The following is a 23,322-nucleotide window of genomic DNA, read 5'->3' on the forward strand; positions in this document are numbered from 1 at the left end:
CCATAATAGGGTGACCAGAGCTGTACACAGTATTCCAAGTGTGGCCTTACCAATGTCTTGTACAATTCAACAAGACATCCCAACTCCTGTATTCAATGTTCTGACCGATGAAACCAAGCATGCCAAATGCCTTCTTCACCACCTTGTCTCCCTGTGATTCCACTTTCAAGGAACTATGAACACGTACCCCTAGATCTCTTTGTTCTGTAACTCTCCCCAGCACCCTACCATTAACTGAGTAAGTCCTGCCCTGGTTCAATCTACCAAAATGCATCACCTCGCATTTATCGAAATTAAACTCCATCTGCCATTCATCAGCCCACTGGCCCAATTGATCAAGATCCCGATGCAATCCTAGATAACCTTCTTCATTGTCCACTATGCCACCGCTCTTGGTGTCATCTGCAAACTTAATAACCATGCCTCCTAAATTCTCATCCAAATCATTAATATAAATAGCAAATAACAGTTGGCCCAGCACTGATCCCTGAGGCAACTGCTGGTCGCAGGCCTCCAGTTTGAAAAGCAATCCTCTACAACCACCCTCTGGCTTCTGTCATCAAGTGGTAGATGAGGCCCTGTTTGAGAGCACAATTCTGTGCCCTGTTTGAGAGTACGTTTCCACTCCATCTGACGAAGGAGCAGCGCTCCGAAAGCTAATGGTATTTGCTACCAAATAAACTTGTTGGACTTTAACCTGGTGTTGTTAAAACTCTTATTCTGTCATCAAGCCAATTTTGTATCCAATTAGTTGCCTCACCCTGGATCCTGTGAGATTTAACCTTATGCAACAACCTACCATGCGGTACTTTGTCAAAGGCCTTGCTAAAGTCCATGTAGACAACGTCGACTGCACTGCCCTCATCTATCTACCTTCTTGGTTACCCCTTCAAAAAACTCAATCAAATTTTGAGAACCATAAATGTAGTATCCATCATTGCTATGTAGCTATTTGCGAAAGAATCAAAGAAATCAGAGGAGTAGGCCATAGTGCCCCTTATTCCTGCGAGACCATTCAACAAGTTCATGGCTGATCTTCTGTATCAAATCCACTTTCCTGCTCTATCCCCATGTCCCCCAATTCCATCAATTTTCCAAAATGTAGCAATCATAGCCCTGAATTGGCAAAATAAACTATGGTGAAATGAGGAAAAAATGGTTTCACACAGCAAGTGGTTAGAATCTTGAATGTACTGACTGGGGGGGGGGGGGGGGGGGGCAGGCGGGAGACACAGATTCAATCAAGGCATTCAAGAGGGAATTGGACGATTATTTGAAAAAGAAGAACATGCAGGGCTACAGTGTGAAGGCAGTGGGAGTGATACGAGGTGAAATGTTCCTTTGAAGAGACAGCATGAACAAGATGGGCTAATGGCCTCCTTTTGTGCTATTACTATTCTGTGATTCTGTGAATTGGCTCATCAACTGAGCTTCCACTGCCACATCCACAAGTAGAAAATTCCAAATGAAGACATTTCTGATCTCAGTCCTAAATTTCCAACCCCTTATCTTGAGGCTATGAAGATCCTACCACATGTTCTATGCTTTCCAACCAAAGGTAACAGCCTCTCAGCTTTTACCCTTTCAAGGGATCAGAATTTTAGATTTTAATGAAATCACTTCTTCTAAACATCAGAGAATACAAGCCAATTCAATTCACATTGCCCCCAATCCCATGCAGCCTAATCTTGTACAACAGCTGCTTGTGTGGCACCTTATTGAACACCTTGAAAATCCAAAAACACTACACCCATTGGTTGCCTTTTACCTCCTTGAATTACACCCTCAAAAAGTTCTAACAGATTTGTCAGTTTTCCTTTCATAAGTCTGCGTTTACACTATCTACTCATAATGTGATATCCCAAATGCCCTGTCACCACAATCTCAACAATAGGTTCTACAATTTTCTTTATTTCCCATTATAATTTCTCCTGGGATCCACATTCACTCTCATTAATCTCTTCCATTTTACATAGTTCTAACAGCTCTTACAATCTGTTTTTGTCTTTCGTGCTAGTTTAATCACAGATTCTATTTTCTTTACCAATTTCTTGTCCATTCTTTGCTGCTTCCTAAAGCTCTTCCAAAGCCGAAGGCTCACTACTTATTTTAACAACATTGTAAGTCTCTTTTAATCCTTGCTGTGGAGAAAGGCAGAGCTGTGACTGGTGACAGGATTTTTGGGGTAAGAATTAGTTTTAAGTACTTTTCCGCGGGTGTTATTTATTTATTTAATTTAGTTTTAAATTTTGGCGCGCAACCGGCAGTGGCCGCGGGGTTTACTGGGAAGGGTCAAAAGTTCTATATAAGTCAGTTAGTTGGGAGGTTAGTCCTCTTGTTGCTGTGGAGAAAGGCAGAGCTGTGACTGGTGACAGGATTTTTGGGGTAAGAATTAGTTTTAAGTACTTTTCCGCGGGTGTTATTTATTTATTTAATTTAGTTTTACATTTTGGCGCGCAACCGGCAGTGGCCGCGGGGTTTACTGGGAAGGGTCAAAAGTTCTATATAAGTCAGTTAGTTGGGAGGTTAGTCCTCTTGTTGCTGTGGAGAAAGGCAGAGCTGTGACTGGTGACAGGATTTTTGGGGTAAGAATTAGTTTTAAGTACTTTTCCGCGGGTGTTATTTATTTATTTAATTTAGTTTTACATTTTGGCGCGCAACCGGCAGTGGCCGCGGGGTTTACTGGGAAGGGTCAAAAGTTCTATATAAGTCAGTTAGTTGGGAGGTTAGTCCTCTTGTTGCTGTGGAGAAAGGCAGAGCTGTGACTGGTGACAGGATTTTTGGGGTAAGAATTAGTTTTAAGTACTTTTCCGCGGGTGTTATTTATTTATTTAATTTAGTTTTAAATTTTGGCGCGCAACCGGCAGTGGCCGCGGGGTTTACTGGGAAGGGTCTCTTGAGTTTTTTTTTTAGTGCACAGGAGGTTTAAAAGGCAGGTCCCACTGTCTAGCGGGCAGCGTTGGGAGCGGGCAGCGGAGTGAGACGGAGCTGAGTGAGAACTGAGGGGCTTTGGCTCATCGGGCTTAGGCAGAAAGGGCGAGCAGGGGTGAGTTTCTTATTTTTAAAAAATTTTATTTATAAGTTACTTTTCTCCGGGTACCTTGGTAGAAATAATTTGGAACAGAGAGGAATAATCTTCATTCACTTTTTTCCCTGTGTTTAAAAGGGCAATTATGACTGTCAGGCCAGTATGTTGTTCCCAATGTAGGATGTGGGAGGTCCTGGAGGCTCCTAGCCTCCCGGACGACCATATCTGTGCTGGGTGTGTTGAGCTGCGGTTCCTAAGGGACCATGTTAGGGAACTGGAATTGCAGCTCGAGGACCTTCGCCGGGTTAGGGATAGTGAGGAGGTCATTGACAGGAGCTATCGGCAGGTGGTCACACCGGGACCACGGGAGGAGGGTAACTGGGTAACAGTGAGGAAGGAGAAAGCTCGGGTGATGGTGAGCACCCCGGTGGATGTGCCCCTTAATAATAAGTACTCCTGTCTGAGTACTACTGGGGTGGACAGCCCACCTGGGGGAAGCAGCGGTGGCAGTGTCTCTGGAGCTGAGCCTGGCCCAGTAGTGCAAAGGGGTAAGGAAAGGAGGGTAGTGCTAATTGGGGACTCTACGGTGAGAGGGTCAGATAGGCGTTTTTGCGGACACAGACGGGACTCTCGGATGGTGGTTTGCCTCCCTGGTGCAGGGGTCCGGGATGTCTCTGGTCGAGTCCCAGAAATCCTGAAGGGGGAGGGAGAGGAGCCCAAGGTCGTGATGCATATAGGTACTGCTGACATCGGTAGGAAGAGGGAAGGGGTCATGAAAAGAGAATATGGGGAGTTGGGTAGACAGCTGAGAAAGAGGAATGCAAAGGTAGTAATCTCGGGATTGCTGCCTGTGCCGCGGGAGAGTGAGAACAGGAATCGGTGGAGAATTAATGCGTGGCTGAGGGACTGGAGCAAGGGACAAGGATTTGGGTACTTGGATCATTGGGACCTCTTTAGGGGCAGGTGTGACCTGTTTAAAAAAGACGGGTGGCACTTGAATCCCAGGGGGACCAATATCCTGGCGGGAAGGTTGGCTAAGGCTACTGGAGAGACTTTAAACTAGAAAGGTTGGGGGGAGGGAATCGAAATGAGGGGACTGAGAGCGAGGAGGTTAGCTCGCAAATAGATAAGGAATGTAGACAGGGTAAGAGGGAGGTTAGACGAGTGAGGGAGAAGGGAAGTGCTCAGGCTGAAGGTCTGAGATGTGTCTATTTTAATGCCAGGAGTGTAGTGAATAAAGTGGATGAGCTTGGAGCGTGGATTGCTGCTTCGAATTGTGATGTGGTGGCCATTACGGAGACTTGGATGTCTCAGGGACAGGACTGGGTGCTTCAGGTGCCAGGTTTTAGATGTTTCAGGAAGGACAGGGAGGGAGGCAAGAGAGGGGGGGGGAGTGGCACTGTTGATCAGGGATAGTGTCACGGCTGTAGAGAAGGTGGACGCCGTGGAGGGACTGACTACGGAATCTCTGTGGGTGGAGGTTAGGAATAGGAAGGGGTCGGTAACTTTGCTGGGTGTTTTCTATAGGCCGCCCAATAGTAACAGAGATGTTGAGGAGCAGATGGGGAAACAGATCCTGGAGAGATGTAGGAATAACAGAGTTGTCGTGATGGGAGATTTTAATTTCCCAAACATAGATTGGAATATCCCTAGGGCTAGGGGTTTGGATGGAGAGGAGTTTGTTAGGTGTGTCCAGGAGAGTTTCCTGACACAGTATGTGGATAAGCCTACTAGAGGAGAGGCTGTTCTTGATCTGGTGCTGGCTAATGAACCTGGACAGGTGGAGGATCTCTCGGTGGGTGAACATCTTGGGGATAGCGATCATAATTCTATCTCCTTCACGATAGCATTGGAAAGAGATAGGGTCAGGCAGGCTAGGAAAGTGTTTCTCTGGAGTAAAGGGAAATACAGTGTCATCAGGGAGGAAATTAGACGGGTAAATTGGAAGGAGGCATTCTTGGGGAAAAGTACCGAAGGAAAGTGGAGGATTTTCAAGGAATGTTTGTCTGGAGCTCTGCATGACAACGTTCCGATGAGACAGGGGGGTGTTGGTAGGGTACGGGAACCGTGGTGCACGAAGGTTGTGATGAACCTGGTAAATAAGAAAAGAGAGGCGTACAGAAGGTTCAGAGAGCTAGGAGGTGTTAAGGATTTAGAGGAGTATACGCGATGTAGGAAGGAGCTTAAGAAGGAAATTAGGAGAGCGAGAAGGGGTCATGAGAAGACCTTGGCGGGTAAGATTAAGGAGAATCCCAAGGCTTTCTACAAATATGTCAAGAGTAAAAGGATGAGATGTGAAGGCATAGGACCCTTAAAAGGTGAAGGGGGAAAAGTTTGTGCGGAACCGTTAGAAATGGCGGAGGTGCTTAATGAATACTTTACCTCAGTATTCACGGTGGAAAGGGATCTGGGTGGTTGTACTGCTGGTTTGCGGAGGACAGAAAGGATCGAGCATGTGGACATAAAGAAAGAGGATGTGTTGGAACTATTGAATGGCATCAAGGTTGGTAAGTCGCCGGGACCGGATGGGATGTACCCCAGGTTACTGTGGGAGGCGAGGGAGGAGATTGCGGAGCCTTTGGCGATGATCTTTGCATCGTCGATGGAGACGGGAGAGGTTCCGGAGGATTGGAGGATTGCGGATGTGGTCCCTATATTCAAGAAAGGGAACAGGGACAGCCCGGGAAATTACCGACCGGTGAGTCTAACCTCAGTGGTTGGTAAGTTGATGGAGAGGATCCTGAGAGACAGGATTTATGATCATCTAGAGAAGTTTAGTATGATCAAAAGTAGTCAGCACGGCTTTGTCAGGGGCAGGTCGTGCCTTACGAGCCTGGTTGAGTTCTTTGAAAATGTGACCAAGCACATTGACGAAGGAAGAGCGGTGGATGTGGTCTATATGGACTTCAGCAAAGCGTTCGATAAGGTCCCCCATGCAAGACTTCTTGAGAAAGTGAGAGGGCATGGGATCCAAGGGGCTGTTGCCTTGTGGATCCAGAACTGGCTTGCCTGCAGAAGGCAGAGAGTGGCTGTGGAGGGGTCTTTCTCTGCATGGAGGTCAGTGACCAGTGGAGTGCCCCAGGGATCTGTTCTGGGACCCTTGCTGTTTGTCATTTTCATAAATGACCTGGATGAGGAAGTGGAGGGATGGGTTGGTAAGTTTGCTGACGACACCAAGGTAGGTGGTGTTGTGGATAGTTTGGAGGGATGTCAGAAGTTGCAGCGAGACATAGATAGAATGCAAGACTGGGCGGAGAAGTGGCAGATGGACTTCAACCCGGATAAGTGTGTAGTGATCCATTTTGGCAGATCCAATGGGATGGAGCAGCAGTATAAAATGAAGGGTACCATTCTTAGCAGTGTAGAGGATCAGAAGGACCTTGGGGTCCGGGTCCATAGGACTCTTAAATCGGCCTCGCAGGTGGAGGATGCGGTCAAGAAGGCGTATGGCGTACTAGCCTTCATTAATCGAGGGATTGAGTTTAGGAGTCGGGAGATAATGCTGCAGCTTTATAGGACCCTGGTTAGACCCCACTTGGAGTACTGCGCGCAGTTCTGGTCACCTCATTACAGGAAAGATGTTGAAGCCATTGAAAGGGTGCAGAGGAGATTTACAAGGATGTTGCCTGGATTGGGGGGCATGCCTTATGAGGATAGGTTGAGGGAGCTTGGTCTCTTCTCCCTGGAGAGACGAAGGATGAGAGGTGACCTGATAGAGGTTTACAAGATGTTGAGGGGTCTGGATAGGGTGGACTCTCAGAGGCTATTTCCAAGGGCTGAAATGGTTGCTACGAGAGGACACAGGTTTAAGGTGCTGGGGGGTAGGTACAGGGGGGATGTCAGGGGTAAGTTTTTCACTCAGAGGGTGGTGGGTGAGTGGAATCGGCTGACGTCGCTGGTGGTGGAGGCAAACTCGTTGGGGTCTTTTAAGAGACTTCTGGATGAGTACATGGGATTTAATGGGATTGAGGGCTATAGATAGGCCTAGAGGTGGGGATGTGATCGGCGCAACTTGTGGGCCGAAGGGCCTGTTTGTGCTGTGACTTTCTATGTTCTATGTTCTATGTTAATACTATTCTTAAACTCTTTTATTAGTCATGGACGGATCACTTTGCCTGGGGTGTTTATTCCTCAAGGAATGTATATTTGTTGAAAATTATGAATTATTTAAATATTTACCATTGCTCATCCACTGTCAAACCTGTTAATCCAATTTCCCAATCTAAGTCAGCTAACTTTCTGTAATTGGTTTTATTTAAATTTAAGACTCCAGTTTCAGGCTTAACCACATCACTCTCAAGCTTACTATGATATTGTACTGTTATATTATGATCACTCTTCCACAGAGGATCCTTCACAAGATTTATAAACATAAGACTAAATTTTAAATAGCCTGTTCACTCATTGGTTTCTTGTTCTGAATGTCTGTTGAATGTACTGTATGGACCATCCTCCAAGCTCCTCTGCCTAGCCAAATGAACATCAAGTCTTTACTGCGTTACCCTTGTTACATGCTCCTTTAATTTACTGATTTATACGCAGACTGGTTAACACTATGATTATTACGGGGGCTTATGAACTGTTGCCACGAGTGTTTTCTGTCCTTTGCTCCACCCTGTTAGGATTTCCATAAGGCACCATTAAAAGAGATTCAAACTTCCAGTTACTGGCTGAAAAAATTACACAAGGTGATTTCCTGTTAAATCTTTTACTGTTAAGAAACGACTAAAATAAAACACAGTTGACTAGTCACCGTTTTCTTTTTGTAGGCAACTTATACTTTTAACCTACAGAAACTACACTCTCCAAGGAATTACAATCCTTACAGCAAACAGTCCACTGATGCTCCTAGCTTCCACTGTGTTCATACCTTTGGTTTGCCGAGTAACTTGGAGTGACCGTCTCCAGGCACTGTCCTTTTTTTTTTGTAGAGAGTTTGTTAAGTGCACCACCAGCTGTAAAACCTGTTCTGATTCTTCTTCATCCTGGCCATATCAGGACAAACCTCCCAGAATCCTTAGAAAGCTGCAGAATCTGTTTCTTCGACTGGAGACCATCTCCCTCCCACATCCAGATGTGGTTGCTCATAAAACCAAGCAGCCTTTCTTTCAACTGACCACACAGAACTGCTGCCTATCAGAGGTTACTTCTAAAATAAGAGAGTTAGTCTCTCAGTTAATTAGCATTTTTACCTGGGTACAAGGCTAATGTGTTTCACATTTCCGTTGGGAAGAAGATGGAGGAAGCCAATTCTGAGGTCAGGCTTCCCTGCAAATCACTGAATCTGTTGATTCTAATATATAGTACTTGAAAATAATTCTGTACTCCAGCAGCCATACATCACATATATTTTATTGGTATTATCTGTTGTGAATGTAGGCTTGCCTCATGAGGAGCTTAAAAATGTGATAAGCAATAGGGGAGAAATATCCTCTCTGTTCTTTATGGCTTTTGCTGCAAAATATGATTGCAATACTTTTACAATATATATGTCTACCACAAGTTCACAGACCCCCACAGCTAACTTGATTACATTTCCTCCCACATCCATTATTACAAGAACTTCAAGTTTCTTCATTGCCACTGCATCTGTCCTGATGATGCCATCTTCCACACCACTGCTTGTTATACATTTTCCTTTCTCTTCAGCTGAAGATTCCCCTCCACCATTGACAAGCCCCTCAGGCACGTTTATCTCATTTTCCACACTTTTGCCCTGGCCTCCTCCCCTCCCTCTCTCCCAGAACACAAGAAGAATGCTTTCTATTGTCTTGGCCTTCCATTCCACCAGCCTCACATTCACTTATCTCCAATGCGATGCCACCAAATGTATTTTCACCTTCCCTCCAGTCTAAGGATTCAAAATGGGCCAGTACACCCTAGTCCACTCTACCATCACCCACTTCCTATGCAGTGCAGCAGATGCATCATCATCCCTTTGCCTCCTCCCTTCCCAAACTCTCCTTCCATGTGGGGCAGCAATTTACTTGCAAGTCTATCAATTTTATACCATATTCATTGCTCACAATACAATCTCCCCCACACATTGTGTGTGGGAATCAAATACAGATTGTATGATCATTTTGCTGAACATCTCCGTTCAGTTTGTAAGCCTGGAGCTACTAGTTGCTTGCCACTTTAATTTTCCATTGAGCTCCCACACTGACCTCTCTGTCCTCTTATACTGTTCTAATGATGCTCAAAGAAAACTCGAGGAGTAGCACCTCATCTTTCCATTAAGCATTCATCAATCTTCAGGACTCAACAGTAGCAGCAGTGCGTACTATCTACAAGATGCACTGCAACAATTCACCAAAGATCCTTAGACAGCACCTTCCAAACCCACGACCACTTTTGCTTAGAAGGACAAGGACAGCAGATACATGGGAACACCACCACCTGCAAGTTTCCCCCCCAAGCCACTCACCATTCTGACTTGGAAATATATCGCTGTTCCTTCACAGTCGCTGGGTCAAAATCCTGGAATTCCCTCGCAACGCATTGTGGGTCAACCTACAGCACATGGATTGCAGCAATTCAAGGAGGCAGCTTAACACCACCTTCTCAAGGGCAACTGGGGATGGGCAATAAATGCTGGCCAGCCAGCGATGCCCATGTCCCACAAACAAATTAAAAAAACATAGTTCTACAATTTCAGATCACAACCACTTTCCCACTTGTTTGGAAAGATGGTTCTGCTATTCATTTTACTACTTCTGCCTTTCACCCCATCACATGCCTTTTCTTTAGTTTTTCTCTCCCCTTCCCCTGCCTCCAGGACTGCTTAAAACCTGTTACACATCAGAAACATTTTCCAGTTGAGATGAAAGATCACTGGCCTGAAATGTATGTTACCCCATCCACACCATGTCTGACCTATTTCCAAACTTTTGTATTTATAATTCACTTTTTTTGTTCAGTATATACAGTGAAGATGGAAAATATGCTGTCATGATTATTCCCATTTGACACAACCTAATACCATATAATTATGTACAGTTATGGCTTTTTATTTTTTAGTTTAGCAGGTTTTAAAAAAAGACATCACAATGCCTGACTGTGTAAAATTACAGATCTCTTCAACACTCAGATATAATGAAAAAGTAAACTGAATTGTGAGTGCAAGACATACTTAAATTCTGAGTTGCCAAATGGTCCTATATGGTCTAGAGGTTAGGATTCCTGGTTTTCATCCAGGTGGCCTGGGTTTGACTCCCAGTATTGGAATCCACATTTATGGGTGGCACGATGGCTCGCACTGTTGCCTCACAGCGCCAGGGACCTGGTTTCAATTCCAGCCTTGAGTGAATGTGTGTGAAATTTGAACGTACTCCCTGTGTCTGCGAGGGTTTCCTCCGGGTGCTTCGGTTTTGTCGGCCCATATTTCAAAGAGGGGAAGGTTAGGTGCATTGGACACGCTAAATTGTCCGTTAATGTCCAAAGATGTATAGGTTAGTGGGATTGGCGGGGTAAATGTGTGGGTTATGAGGATAGGGCGGGGGGGGGGGGGGGGGGGGGGGGTGGAGTGGAGGAGGAGTGCCTGGGTAAGGTGTTCTCTGAGAAAATTGGTGCAGACTCGAAGGGCTGAATGGCCTCCTTCTGCACTGTAGGGATTCTATGATCCTAAATGGGCAGAAAAAAATAGCAGGCTAGATCTGAGAGGAAACATTGGCTCTAAAATAGTTTAAAACAAATTGCGCGACAGATATGGAGCCACAGAGAAAAAAAATTAGTAATAAGTAGAAGAGAGTTCACAGCTTTTCTACTGGCTCTATAGTTTATCATATTTCTTACAGCTCTTCAAAAGGTGTGTTTTCTTATAACTACTGTGATAGTACTAACATTGTTCAACCATTTCATTAAGGCAGTCACACTATCTTTATCAAAATTTGATTTTATATGATGACATGACTTTTGCAACTGGTCATCTTCTCTGTACCGAAAGGATTTGGTTAAGACAAAGCCATCACAAATTTATTTTTTGCTTACAGATTATTTTCACAACTATGAATGCACATTGCTTTCCGGTCTGGAACATTGTGCCAATGTATTGTTGACCTCTCCAGTGATTGAGGCACTCTGTTAATGTGGAAAATTTAAAAATGAATTGTTCCTACAGATGTGGTTATCTGTTGCAGCTGCTACGGTTTGCAGCCGTAACATACTTTAAGCCTTTCACTGAACATATCCTCCGAGAATAGTATAGCACTCTTATTGTTGTGAAATTTATATATTATACAACAAATTTTACTGAGTGATTAATAAAATTTTTCAAAATTGAACCTAATAGATCCCATCCCAGATCTTTATAGTTATTAATAAAACATGTATAAAAGGAGTCTAATGCTACCTCGATACAGTTTGTTCTGATTCACTGGCAAGGACTAAGTTACTGACTTTCCTAACATATCAAAGTTGATGAGAACTTTGCTACATTATCTGAAGAACAGGGCTGATGGAAGGGTATTTCCCACCCCACGCAAACCTTCATCCTGACAACCATTCTCCCAAATATTCTGAGAAACATCGATGGAAGTGACATCACGGAAGTGACAACAAAGCTGGCAGCAAGGCATAAAGCAGGTTCCAGTGAGAGGCAAGTCTCAGATACCCAGGGATGGCCTTGGGGCAAAAAACAGAAAATGCTGGAGAATCTCTGCAGATCTGACAGCATCTGTGGAGAGAGAACAGAGCCAACGTTTTGAGTCTGGATGATCCTTTGTCAGAGTCTTGGGGAGCAGGTTAACATGGGTGTGCACAGCTTCTACATTAGAAAACCAAACCCCAACCCAGTTGTGTGAACACACCTGAACAACGAGCAGGCTATGGATAAAGCTTTGTTTAGCTTTCTGTCAGTCATTTGTAGAAATAACGTGAGAACATTTGCAGTACACCTTAAAAACAAATCACTGACCCAGATCAGAAGTGAAGTGATCTGCATCCCCACTCATGCCCAATCGCGTTTGGATGAATGCTTGCTACTCATGCCCAAAATCTCAATGAAATTCAAGCCCCAAACATCACATTGCATCCCAGCCTGCCAAAATCCCAGTCAGAGTCCTCTTAGCTGGGATTTCAGTTTGAGGAGGTTTGAATTTGATTTGGTGGCAGTGTGGGATGTGCTATCGCTGTGTGGCAACGTCTTATGATGACTGGAGTTGGAGTTTCTTCCCCCTTGGGTGCTGATGACAAAATATGGCACTGATTTGTTTAGAACACTAGATTTCAATTCTGAGCTTTTAAAAAAAGCCAGCAGATTTTCACCAACCACCCCACCAACCCCAAATCCTGCTGCCCTAGGTGAGCACTTAGTTTACCTGTGGGAGCATTGGCCCTGAAGAGCAGGTAAAGCAATTTAGAAATACTTCTTGTAGGTACTTCATAAGAGCAATTCTTCCATGTGGATGGAATTTGATGTCAGCGATGCACATCAAATACAAATGAAAAATTATATTGCTACTGGAGATTAGCTTTGACCTACAGGAAAAGGAAAACAAAACCTCTTGATGTTACTAGCTGAGGTTTTGATTCATTTTATAGCTCTAATGCACTATGGTGTTGTCGTTCTTTTGATCCTTCCACAATGTGTTTTCATGTTTTATTATGTCTGTGATGTACTGTAAAACTGAATCTTTAGAAATACCAGTAGCCTTTTAAGAACTCAATCTGCCTATTACATTAAAAACATCTGCAGGTTATAAATAACCTGTACAAGACTGCCATCACTACAGAAATATACAGAATCAAGTCTTTTTCATGGTAACACAAATATGTCATTGCCTTCAAACCATAGATGTGATACCTTATTTTTCAGCTATTTAAGACCTGCCCTGGGTACGATAAAGATTACAACAGGGTTAAATACATGCAAGATGTTTTTCACTATATGAATATAGTTGAAGGAAAATAGGTTTCATTCCTCACCTCCTTAGTGTTCACAACCCGGTTTCCACATCCCAAAAGGTGTGAAAATATGGGTCGACAGTACTGAAGGTTGAGATAAGAAAGTCAATCTCAGGAGTTTGCTATCAGCAGTTCCCATATAAAAACAGAACCCAGAGTACCTAGAGCGAAATACTGGTTTACCTCACAAAAGTGAAGGGAAGATGCAGGGATATCACCCTCCTGAAAATAGATTTCGCTGAAGTGTGAAGATAAACATGTTTACAGAAAAGCCTGGGACACTCTGTGAGGGGTGGTGCTGCAGAGTTATAAAATGGGACCAGCTTTGATTCAATGGCTACCATACAGATAAATGTCATATCATAAAACAACCACTCACCCATTGGCCAGTTTTCGTACACATGTTTGGCAATGTCAGCTGCTGAATCATTGGGTGAAAACAGAAATTCCTTCGTTTTTCCACTCACCAAAATGAGTCGCAAGTTAATCTGTTTAAAAGGAAAAGACAGCTCTTCAATACAGCACTGAGAAGCAAACTATAGCTGTCATTCAATGCTCAAAATTAATGTTACTGAACCATTAGATATCAGGAACACCAGATGATAAGTCATTGGACCATACTACCGAAGAATTGCAATGAATATTCCAAATTAACAAACTATAAATTAACGTTCAGGAGACAAGGTGCCTCTAGCTCGTGAATGCAAAATACAGTCAGCTTGACTCGCCACTGGAACACTTAAAAGGGAGGGAAAATAACTTGCATTTGTATAGTGATTATAATGACCTCAGGACATCCCAAACACATTTTACAGGCAATGAAACACTTTCAATTCATAGTTACTGTTGCATTGAGAACCCAGCAGCCAAACTGGGCACAGCAAGGCTCCACAAACAGCAACAAGATAACCTGTTCTTAGTGATGTTGGTCAAGACAATAAATATTGTCCTGGATGTCAGGTAGAACTCCCCTGCTTCTATTTGGAAAAGTCAGTGGATTTTGTTTTACGAACGCCTGAGGAATTAATTTAATACCTCATCTAAAATATGTCAACTTTGTCAGTGCTGAACTCCCTCAGTACTGCACTGAAAGTGTCAGCTGGCATTATATGCTGAGGTCTTTGGAGTGGAGCTTTGATTTATAACCTACTGACTCAGAGGTGAGATTGCCATCACTGAGCCTAGGCTGCCAAGTGAAGTAAGGGACCTAAAGCTAGAAAATTACAGCACTAACCTAAACCCATTAACCTGAGCATACAACCTCTGGAATCCAAGGGCAGCACGGCAGCACAGTGGTTAGCACTGCTGCCTCACAGCTCCAGGGACCTGGGTTTGATTCCCGGCTTGGGTCACTGTCTGTGTGGAGTTTGCACGTTCAAAGAATCCCTACAGTGCAGAAAGAGGCCATTCGGCCCATCGAGTCTGCACCGACCAAATCCCACCCAGGCCCTACCCCCATATCCCTACATATTTATTCGCTAATCCCTCTACCCTACGCATCTCAGGACACTAAGGGGCAATTTTAGCATGGCCAATCAACCTAACCCACACATCTTTGGACTGTGGGAGGAAACCGGAGCACCCGGAGGAAACCCGCGCAGACACGAGGAGAATATGCAAACTCCACACAGACAGTGACCCAAGCCGGGAATCGAACCCAGGTCCCTGGAGCTGTGAAGCAGCAGTGCTAACCACTGTGCAACCGTGCCACCCAGTGTCTGCATGGGTTTCCTCCGGGTGCTCCGGTTTCCTCCCACAGTCCAAAGATGTGCGGGTTAGGTGCATTGGCCATGCTAAATTGCCCTTTCGTGTCCCGGGATGCGTAGGTTAGAGGGATGAACGGGGTAAATATGTGGGGTTACGGGGTAGGGCCTGGGCGGGATTGTGGTCAGTGCAGACTTGATGGGCCGAGTGGCCTCCTTCTGCACTGTCGGGATTCTTTTCATGATCAACAGCATGGCTGCCAATTCATAGGGCTTTGAATTAAAGTTTTGATTTAAACATGTATTTGTAGAATATTTTGTTAATTCCAAGAATTGGTGGAAATATTTTGTAAAGAAGGAAAGATGGCATAAAGGGAACATATTTCAAGTAACCAATCGAAAAACACCGCCACCTCTTAAAGTGATTTTTTACAAATTTCTCTGAGTATACTTATGTAGCTGCAGTGACCCCCTTCACTTCAGCCCCCAATAGCAAGAGCATAAGCTCTCATTTACTATGAGGAATGTCAAAAACCAGTGGAAGAGAGTCCAACACCCAAATTTAGTCAACACATATCAAATATCACTTCATTATAAATTCAAAACCATCTACCAGTCACTGATAAGAGCCTCAATTTGCACCATTCAACTTGTAATTGCAGTAATTAATCTCAGTCAGTAACAATCCAATTATCTGGCCTTACAACTCCACCATAGCAGACTGCTACAATATCTTAAGTAACACACTGAATAGGTGGATGTATATCAAACTCTAATATTTAAATAACCTGGCTATTGCTCAAGAGGGTAAGAAACATATTGCTGAAACAATCCTTAAAGAAAACTTAATAAACGTTCTCATTACTCATTGCTGTTGATCAAGAAAAGAATCCCTACAGTGCAGAAGGAGGCCACTCGGCCCATCAAGTCTGCACTAACCACAATCCCGCCCAGGCCCTACCCTCGCCGGGTCTGGATGGGATGTACCCCAGGTTACTGTGGGAGGCGAGGGAGGAGATTGCAGAGCCTCTGGCAATGATCTTTGCGTCGTCGATGGAGACGGGAGAGGTGCCGGAGGATTGCGGATGTGGTTCCTATTTTCAAGAAGGGGAATAGGGATAGCCCAGGTAATTACCGACCGGTGAGTCTAACCTCAGTGGTTGGTAAACTGATGGAGAAGATCCTGAGGGACAGGATATATGAGCATTTAGAGAGATTTAGTATGCTCAAGAATACTCAGCATGGCTTTGTCAAGGGCAGATCGTGCCTTGCGAGCCTGGTGGAGTTCTTCGAAAATGTGACTAAACACATTGACGAAGGGAAGGCGGTAGATGTGGTTTATATGGATTTTAGCAAGGCGTTCGATAAGGTCCCCCATGCAAGGCTTCTAGAAAAAGTGAGAGGGCATGGGATCCAAGAGGCTGCTGCCCGGTGGATCCAGAACTGGCTTGCCCAAAGGAGGCAGAGAGTGGGTATAGGTGGGTCTTTTTCTAAATGGAGGTCGGTCACCAGTGGTGTGCCCCAGGGATCTGTTCTGGGACCCCTTGCTGTTTGTCATTTTCATAAATGACCTGGATGAGGAAGCGGAGGGATGGGTTGGTAAGTTTGCCGACGACACGAAGGTTGGTGGGGTTGTGGATAGTCTGGAGGGATGTCAGAAGTTACAGAGGGACATAGATAGGATGCAAGACTGGGCGGAGAAGTGGCAGATGGACTTCAACCCAGATAAATGCGTCGTGGTCCATTTTGGTAGGACAAATGGGATGAAGGAGTACAATATAAATATAAAGACTCTCAGTACGGTAGAGGATCAGAAGGACCTTGGGGTCCGGGTCCATAGGACTCTAAAATCGGCCCCGCAGGTGGAGGTGGTGGTTAAGAAGGCGTATGGTGTGCTGGCCTTTATCAATCGAGGGATTGAGTTTAGGAGTCCGGGGATAATGATGCAGCTATATAAGACCCTCGTCAGACCCCACTTGGAGTACTGTGCTCAATTCTGGTCGCCTCACTATAGGAAGGATGCGGAAAAGATTGAAAGGGTGCAGAGGAGATTTACAAGGATGTTGCCTGGATTGAGTGGCATGCCTTATGAGGATAGGCTGAGGGAGCTCGGTCTTTTCTCCTTGGAGAGACGAAGGATGAGAGGAGACCTAATAGATGTTGAGAGGCATAGATCGGGTGGATTCTCAGAGGCTTTTTCCCAGGGTGGAAATGTCTGCTACGAGTGGACACAGGTTTAAGGTGCTGGGGGGTAGGTACAGGGGAGATGCTAGGGGTAAGTTTTTCACAGAGGGTGGTGGGCGAGTAGAATCGGCTGCCGTCAGTGGTGGTGGAGGCGAACTCAATAGGGTCTTTTAAGAGACTCCTGGATGAGTACATGGAGCTTAATAGGATGGAGGGTTATAGGTAGGCCTAGAAGGTAGGGATGTGTCCGGCACAACTTGTGGGCCGAAGGGCCTGTTTGTGCTGTAGTTTTTCTATGTTTCTACGACTAGGGGCAAAATTCTCTGGCCACACTTGCTCCAAAACCGAAAATCCCACCCAAGGTCAATGGACCTTTGCATGGTCCGCCCCCTGCCCATTATGGTGCCCATGGCAGGCGGGCGGGAACGCTCCCCCCAAAGTGTTTTCTATAAACAAGTTTGTTATAAAATAATAAGGCCAATTGGTATGTTGCGCTTGCACAGGCTCTCAGAGCTAATTACCAAGTCTCATTTGTTACCACTCATACAGTTCAAATCTTTCAATTATTTATTCACTTCCCTTCTGAAAGTAACTATGGATTCTGACTCCATCAATGTTTCTGATAGGGTGTTGTCCTAACAACTTTGTGATAACATTCTCACTTTTCCCATGGTTCTTCTGATAACCATCTTAAATATGCCCCCCCCCCCACAACAACCCACCCACCGGCAATACTGATCATGAAAATATCCTTTCCTGATTTATTTAATCAAAACCTCGCAATTTTGAATACCTCTATTAGATCATCACTCAATCTTCTGGGTTCCAATTAAAAGAGTCACACTCTAGTCCCTCTTCATAACTAGAGTTTCTTATCCATGACATCAACTTAGCAAACTTCTCCTATGTTCCCTCCGTGGCAGTAATATCTTCCTTCAAGTGTCCAGACTAAATGTCCTTAACTGCACTCATCCTGAAATCCTCAAGAGATATTCCTGAATTGAAGGGGTCTTTTTAAAACAAAGGGGATCGTAGTAACTGCCCGTCAGGATGAACCAAGATGCGGCAAATCAATCCAAGAGTACCACCATTTATTGGATGACGAACTGTCATTTTGAAGAACCATGGAGTAAGGCAATGATGTTTCATAGATATAGAATCATAGAATCCCTGCAGTGCGGAAGGAGGCCATTTGGCCTATCGGACCTGCATCGATTCTCCGAAAAGCATCTTACCCAGGCCCACTTCCCCGCAACCCCATGCATTCACCTTAGCTATTCCACATGACCTACACAACTTTTGGATATTAGAAGGTAATTTACCATGGCCAATCTACATAACCTGCACACCTTTGGACTGTGGGAGGAAACCGGAGCACCCAGAGGAAACTCACACAGATACAGGGAGAACATGCAAACACCACACAGTCACCCAAGGCCGGAATTGAACCTGGGTCCCTGGCGCTATCAGGCTAGAGTGCTAACCCCTGCGTCACCATGCTGCCCTAATATCCCTTCGTAATACTTGAAGTGCTGTCTGTAGAAAGAGACAGCAGCAGAAAGGGCAATAACAATTATGCCTGAAGAACCAGAAGCTGTAAATCATTAGGTTTCCAAGCCTGTTCCATTTTGGATACACAAATACAGCAACTGACCTCCTGATAATAAGAGTACAAGTAACTAACTTTGTGACCTGCAGAAAGCTCACAGGGGCGATTTTCCACCCGTGTTTGCCAAAAGTGAGAACGGCGACACAGGCTGAAAATCTGGAGAATCAGAAAATGCTATTCTCTCCGGAGAGATCGCATTCTGCAATGTTCCTCGGCCCTTGCCAGTGATGTCACAAGGTTCATGCCCACATAGGGAGACAACCTAATTTAAATGAATCTTAATTAACAGGGCCCCTGCCATCTATTCCCCCCTCACCGTATTTTCAAACCTTGCCGACAACAGGTTCATCCGTACGTGAGGAATGAACTGCACATAATACCTCGTGGCGGGACAGGCAGATTCATCTGCTCTGTTACCTTATTGGATTGTATTTCCAGGTGCCATATTTAAATAGCACCCTCACACACTCTTTTTCTGCATCCCAAAACTTGATGTGCAAACACGAGAATGGCCCCAAGAGGAGACAAATGCTGTGCATCCAGGTTCAACAACAAGGCATTTATGGAATTCCTCTTGGCAGTCAACGACTGTCATGAGTTCTTCACCCCTCTGTAACAGGAGCGGGGGCACAGCCGACTGGCGAAAACAGGGACCGTTCCTCCGCTGATGGAGAAATCAGCACCTTCCAATAATGAGGCCCCATCCACTAGTCTTCACCCACCTGTCGAAACTGAGTGGTCTTTACTGTAAGTGACTATCCAGCCGATCACTAACCATCTCTTCTCTCTATTACAGCCACCAGCAGGAAGAGGAGGAGACACACCGGCAGCCCATCAGCCCCAGCCCCCAGCCCACCTCAGAGGATCCAGAGGACCCACTAAATGTAGAGCTGTCAGTGCATTTGCTTGCTTCTCCACCAGTGCAGGACCACACACCTCGGTGGGATCTACCTTCAGAGCAGGCTGGGTTACACCATCTGGTCAGCCTAGCCCCGATTCTGGCCCACAGCAGATGGAAGCAGTGACTGCCAAGGTCACCGACACTCTGAGGACTGCTGGACTCAGCAGGAACCTCCGAGTCCTTTTTTTAAAAAAGTCATTCAATGGTTGTTACTATTGACCAGAAGCTGAACTGGACTAGCCTTATAAATACCATGGTCAGAGTCTAGGAATCCTGCAGCAAGTAACTCGACTCCTGACTCCCCAAATCTGTCTACAATCTACAAGGCACAAGGCAGAAGTGTGATGGAAATACTCTCCAGTTGCTTGGACTATTGCAGCTCCAACATCACTCTGGATGCTTGACACCATCCAGGAAAAAGCAGCCTGCTTGATTGGCACCCCAAACATTCATTCCATCCACCACTGACACACACTGGCAGCAAGATGTACCATCTTCAAGATATATTGCAGGAACACTGGGTTTTGCTGGCTAGGCCAGCATTTAATGTCCCTCTCTAACCGCCCTTGAAGGGGTGGTAGGCTGCCTTCTTGAACTGCAGTAGTCCATGTGACATAGGTGCATCCACAGTGCTGTTTGGGAGGGAGTTCCAGGATTTTGATCCAGTAACAATGAAGGAACAGTGATATATTTCCAAGTCAGGATAGTGAGTGGCTCAGAGGACAAATTACAGGTGATGGTGTCCCATGTATCTGCTGCCCTTGTCCTTTTAAATGGCATTGGTCGAGGGTTTGGAAGGTGCTGTTTAAGGAACTTTGGTGAGCTCCTGCAGTGCATCTTGAAGATGGTACAGCTTGCTGCCAGTGTGTGTTAGTGGTGGATGGAATGAATGTTTGTGCTGCCAATCAAGCAGGCTGCTTTTTCCTGGATGGTGTCAAGCATCCAGAGTGATTTTGGAGCTGCAGTAATCCAGGCAACTGGAGAGTATTTCCATCACACTTCTGACTTATGCTTTGTAGACAGACTTTGGGGAGTCAGGAGGTGAGTTACTTGCCACAGGATTCTTAGTCTCTGACCGTGGCATTTATAAGGCTAGTCCAGTTCAGCTTCTGGTCAATGATAACAACCAGACTGTTGATAGTGGGGGATTTAGCAATGGTAATGCCATTAAATCAAGGGGCGATGATCAGATTCTGTTACATCGAAATATACATAAAGAATAGAAGCAGACATAGGCCATTCAGCCCCTGGAGCCTGCTCCGTCATTCATTATCATGGATGATCACCAAATTCAATAAACTGATCCTGCCTTCCCCCCCTTGATCCCTTTAGCCCCAAGAATGATATGTAATTCCTTTTTGAAATCACACAACATTTTGGCCTCAACTATTTTCTGTGGTAGTGAATTCCACAGATTCACCACTCTCTAGGTGAAGAAACTTCTCCTCACCTCAGTCCTAAAAGGTTTATCCCCTTATCTTCAAACTATGACCCCTAGTTCTGGTCTCCCCCAACATCAAGAACATTCTTTCTGGGGCGGCACACTGGCACAGTGGTTAGCACTGCTGTCACAGCGCTAGGAACCCAGGTTCAATTCCAGCATTGGGTCATTGTCTGTGTGGAGTTTGTACTTTCTCCCCGTGTGCTCCGGTTTCCTCTCTCAGTCCAAAGATGTGCGAGTTAGGTTGATTGGCTATGTTAAATTGTCCCTTAATGTCAGGGAGACTAGCAGGGTAAATGCTTGGGGTTCCAGGGGTAAGGCCTTGGTGGGAATGTTATTGGTGCAGGATCAATGGATCAAATGGCCTCCTTCTGCACTATAGGGATTCTATGATTCTGAATCTACCCTGCATAATCGTATTAGAATTTTATAAGTTTCTATGAGATCGCCTCCAATGAATACAATGAACATAAACTCCAATGAATATAATCCTAACTGTCTTGGTCCTACTATCCCTGGAATCAGCCTGGTAAACCTTCGCTGCACTCCCTCTATAGCAAGGACATCCTTCCTCAGATAAGGATACCACAACTGCACACAGGTGGTGGCCTCACCAACACCCTATACAATTGCAATAAAATATCCCTATTCCTATTCTCAAATCCTCTTGCTATGAAGGCCAACATACCATTTGCCTTCTTTACTGCTTGCTATCCCCGCACTTATTTTCAGTGACTGATGCACAAGGACACCAATGTCTTGCTGAGATGAGAGCCCACCCCTCTCAATTTATATCCATTCAAATAATAATCCGCCTGCCTATTTTTGCTACCGAAATGGATAACCTCACACTTATTTACATTATATTGCATCTGCCATGCATATGGCCACTCGCTCAGCCTGTCCAAATCACGCTGAAGCTTCTCTGCATCCTCCTCACAGCTCACCCTCCTATCCAACTTTGTATCAGCTGCAAGTTTGGAGATAATACATTTAGTTCCCTCATCCAACTCATTAATATATAATGTGAACAGTTGGGGTCCTAGCACAGATCCCTCGCTAGCCCATTAGTCACTGCCCGATAACCAGAAAAATATTCACTTATTCCAACTCTTTGTTTCCTCTCTGCTAACCAGCTTTCTATCCATCTCAAGACACTACCCGCAATCCCATGCACTTTAACTTTACATAGTAATCTGCTGAGACACCTTGTCGAAAGCCTTCTGAAAGTCTAAATAAACGACACCCACTGGTTCTCTCTCCTTGGTCAACTTTACTAGTTACATCCTCAAAGAATCCCAGAAGATTAGTCAAGCATGATTTTCCTTTCGTAAATTTATGCTGACTTTGTCTGATTATACCACTGCTTTCCAAATGCTGCTCTATAGTTAAAAGCAAATTACTGCGGATGCTGGAATCTGAAACCCAAAGAGAAAATGTTGGAAAATCTCAGCAGGTCTGGCAGCGTCTGTAAGGAGAGAAAAATAAATGATTTTTCGAGTCCAGATGACCCTTTGTCAAAACTTTGACAAAGGGTCATCTGGACTCGAAACATCAGCTCCTCAACTCTGTTCTAAATTGACTCCCCTGTATTTTGAGGCTATGCCCCTAGTTCTTGTTTCCATTGTAAGTGGAAATAACCTCGCTGCTTCTGCCCTGTCTAGCCCCTCCATTATCTTATATGTCTCTATAAGATCTCCCCTCAACCTTCTAAACTCCAATGAGTACAGGCCCAGTCTACTCAATCTCTCCTCATAAGCTAACCCCCTCATCTCTGGAATCAACCTGGTGAACCTTCTCTGTACCCCCTCCAAAGCTAATATATCCTTTCTTAAATAAGGGGACCAAAATTGTACACAGTACTCTAGGTGCGACCTCACCAGTATCCTGTACAGTTGCAGCATGACCTCCCTGCTTCTATACTCCATCCCTCTCGTGATAAAGGCCAACATTCCATTTGCCTTCTTGATTACCTGCTGCACCTGCAAACTGAGTTTTTGTGATTCATGCACAAGGACCCCCGGGTCCCTCTGCTCAGTAGCATGTTGTAATTTTTCACCGTTTAAATAATAGTCCATTTTACTATTATTCCTTCCAAAGTGGATAACCTCACACTTACCAACGTTATACTCCATCTGCCAGATCCTTGCCCACTCACTTAGCCTACCCAACTCTCTCTGCAGACTGTGTCCTCCACGCAATTTGCTTTCCCACTCATTTTTGTGTCATCCGCAAACTTTGTTACCCTACACTCGGTCCCCTCCTCCAGATTGTCTATGTATATGGTAAATAGTTGAGGCCCCAGCACCGATCCCTGCGGCATGCCACGAGTCATTGATTGTCAACCGGAAAAGCACCCATTTATTCCTACTCTCGGCTTTCTGTTAGATAGCCAATCCTCAATCCACGCTAACACTTTACCCCCAACTCCGTGTACCTTTATCTTATGCAGCAACCTTTTGTAAGGCACCTTATCGAATGCCTTCTGGAAATCTAAATACACCACATCTACCGGTTCCCCTCTGTCAACTGCACTCGTTATATCCTCAAAAG

The 23,322-nt window shown here is 44.9% G+C and overlaps 1 protein-coding gene and 1 non-coding gene across 2 annotated transcripts in view; one reads left to right on the top strand and one right to left on the bottom strand.

Annotated features, from left to right (window-relative positions):
• Positions 1-23,322, bottom strand: part of ubl3a (ubiquitin-like 3a) — a 100,404-nt gene that overhangs the window by 13,239 nt on the left and 63,843 nt on the right. The window contains exon 2 of the mRNA XM_078222212.1: positions 13,311-13,419. Within this exon, the coding sequence (XP_078078338.1) occupies positions 13,311-13,419 (109 nt within the window). The remainder of the gene's footprint in view (positions 1-13,310; positions 13,420-23,322) is intronic.
• On the top strand, positions 10,184-10,255 carry trnae-uuc (transfer RNA glutamic acid (anticodon UUC)). The gene has a single exon. It is a non-coding gene; the product is annotated as a tRNA-Glu (tRNA).

This window comes from Mustelus asterias, chromosome 10, assembly GCF_964213995.1.
Source record: "Mustelus asterias chromosome 10, sMusAst1.hap1.1, whole genome shotgun sequence".
In the NCBI taxonomy this organism is placed as follows: Eukaryota; Metazoa; Chordata; class Chondrichthyes; order Carcharhiniformes; family Triakidae; genus Mustelus; species Mustelus asterias.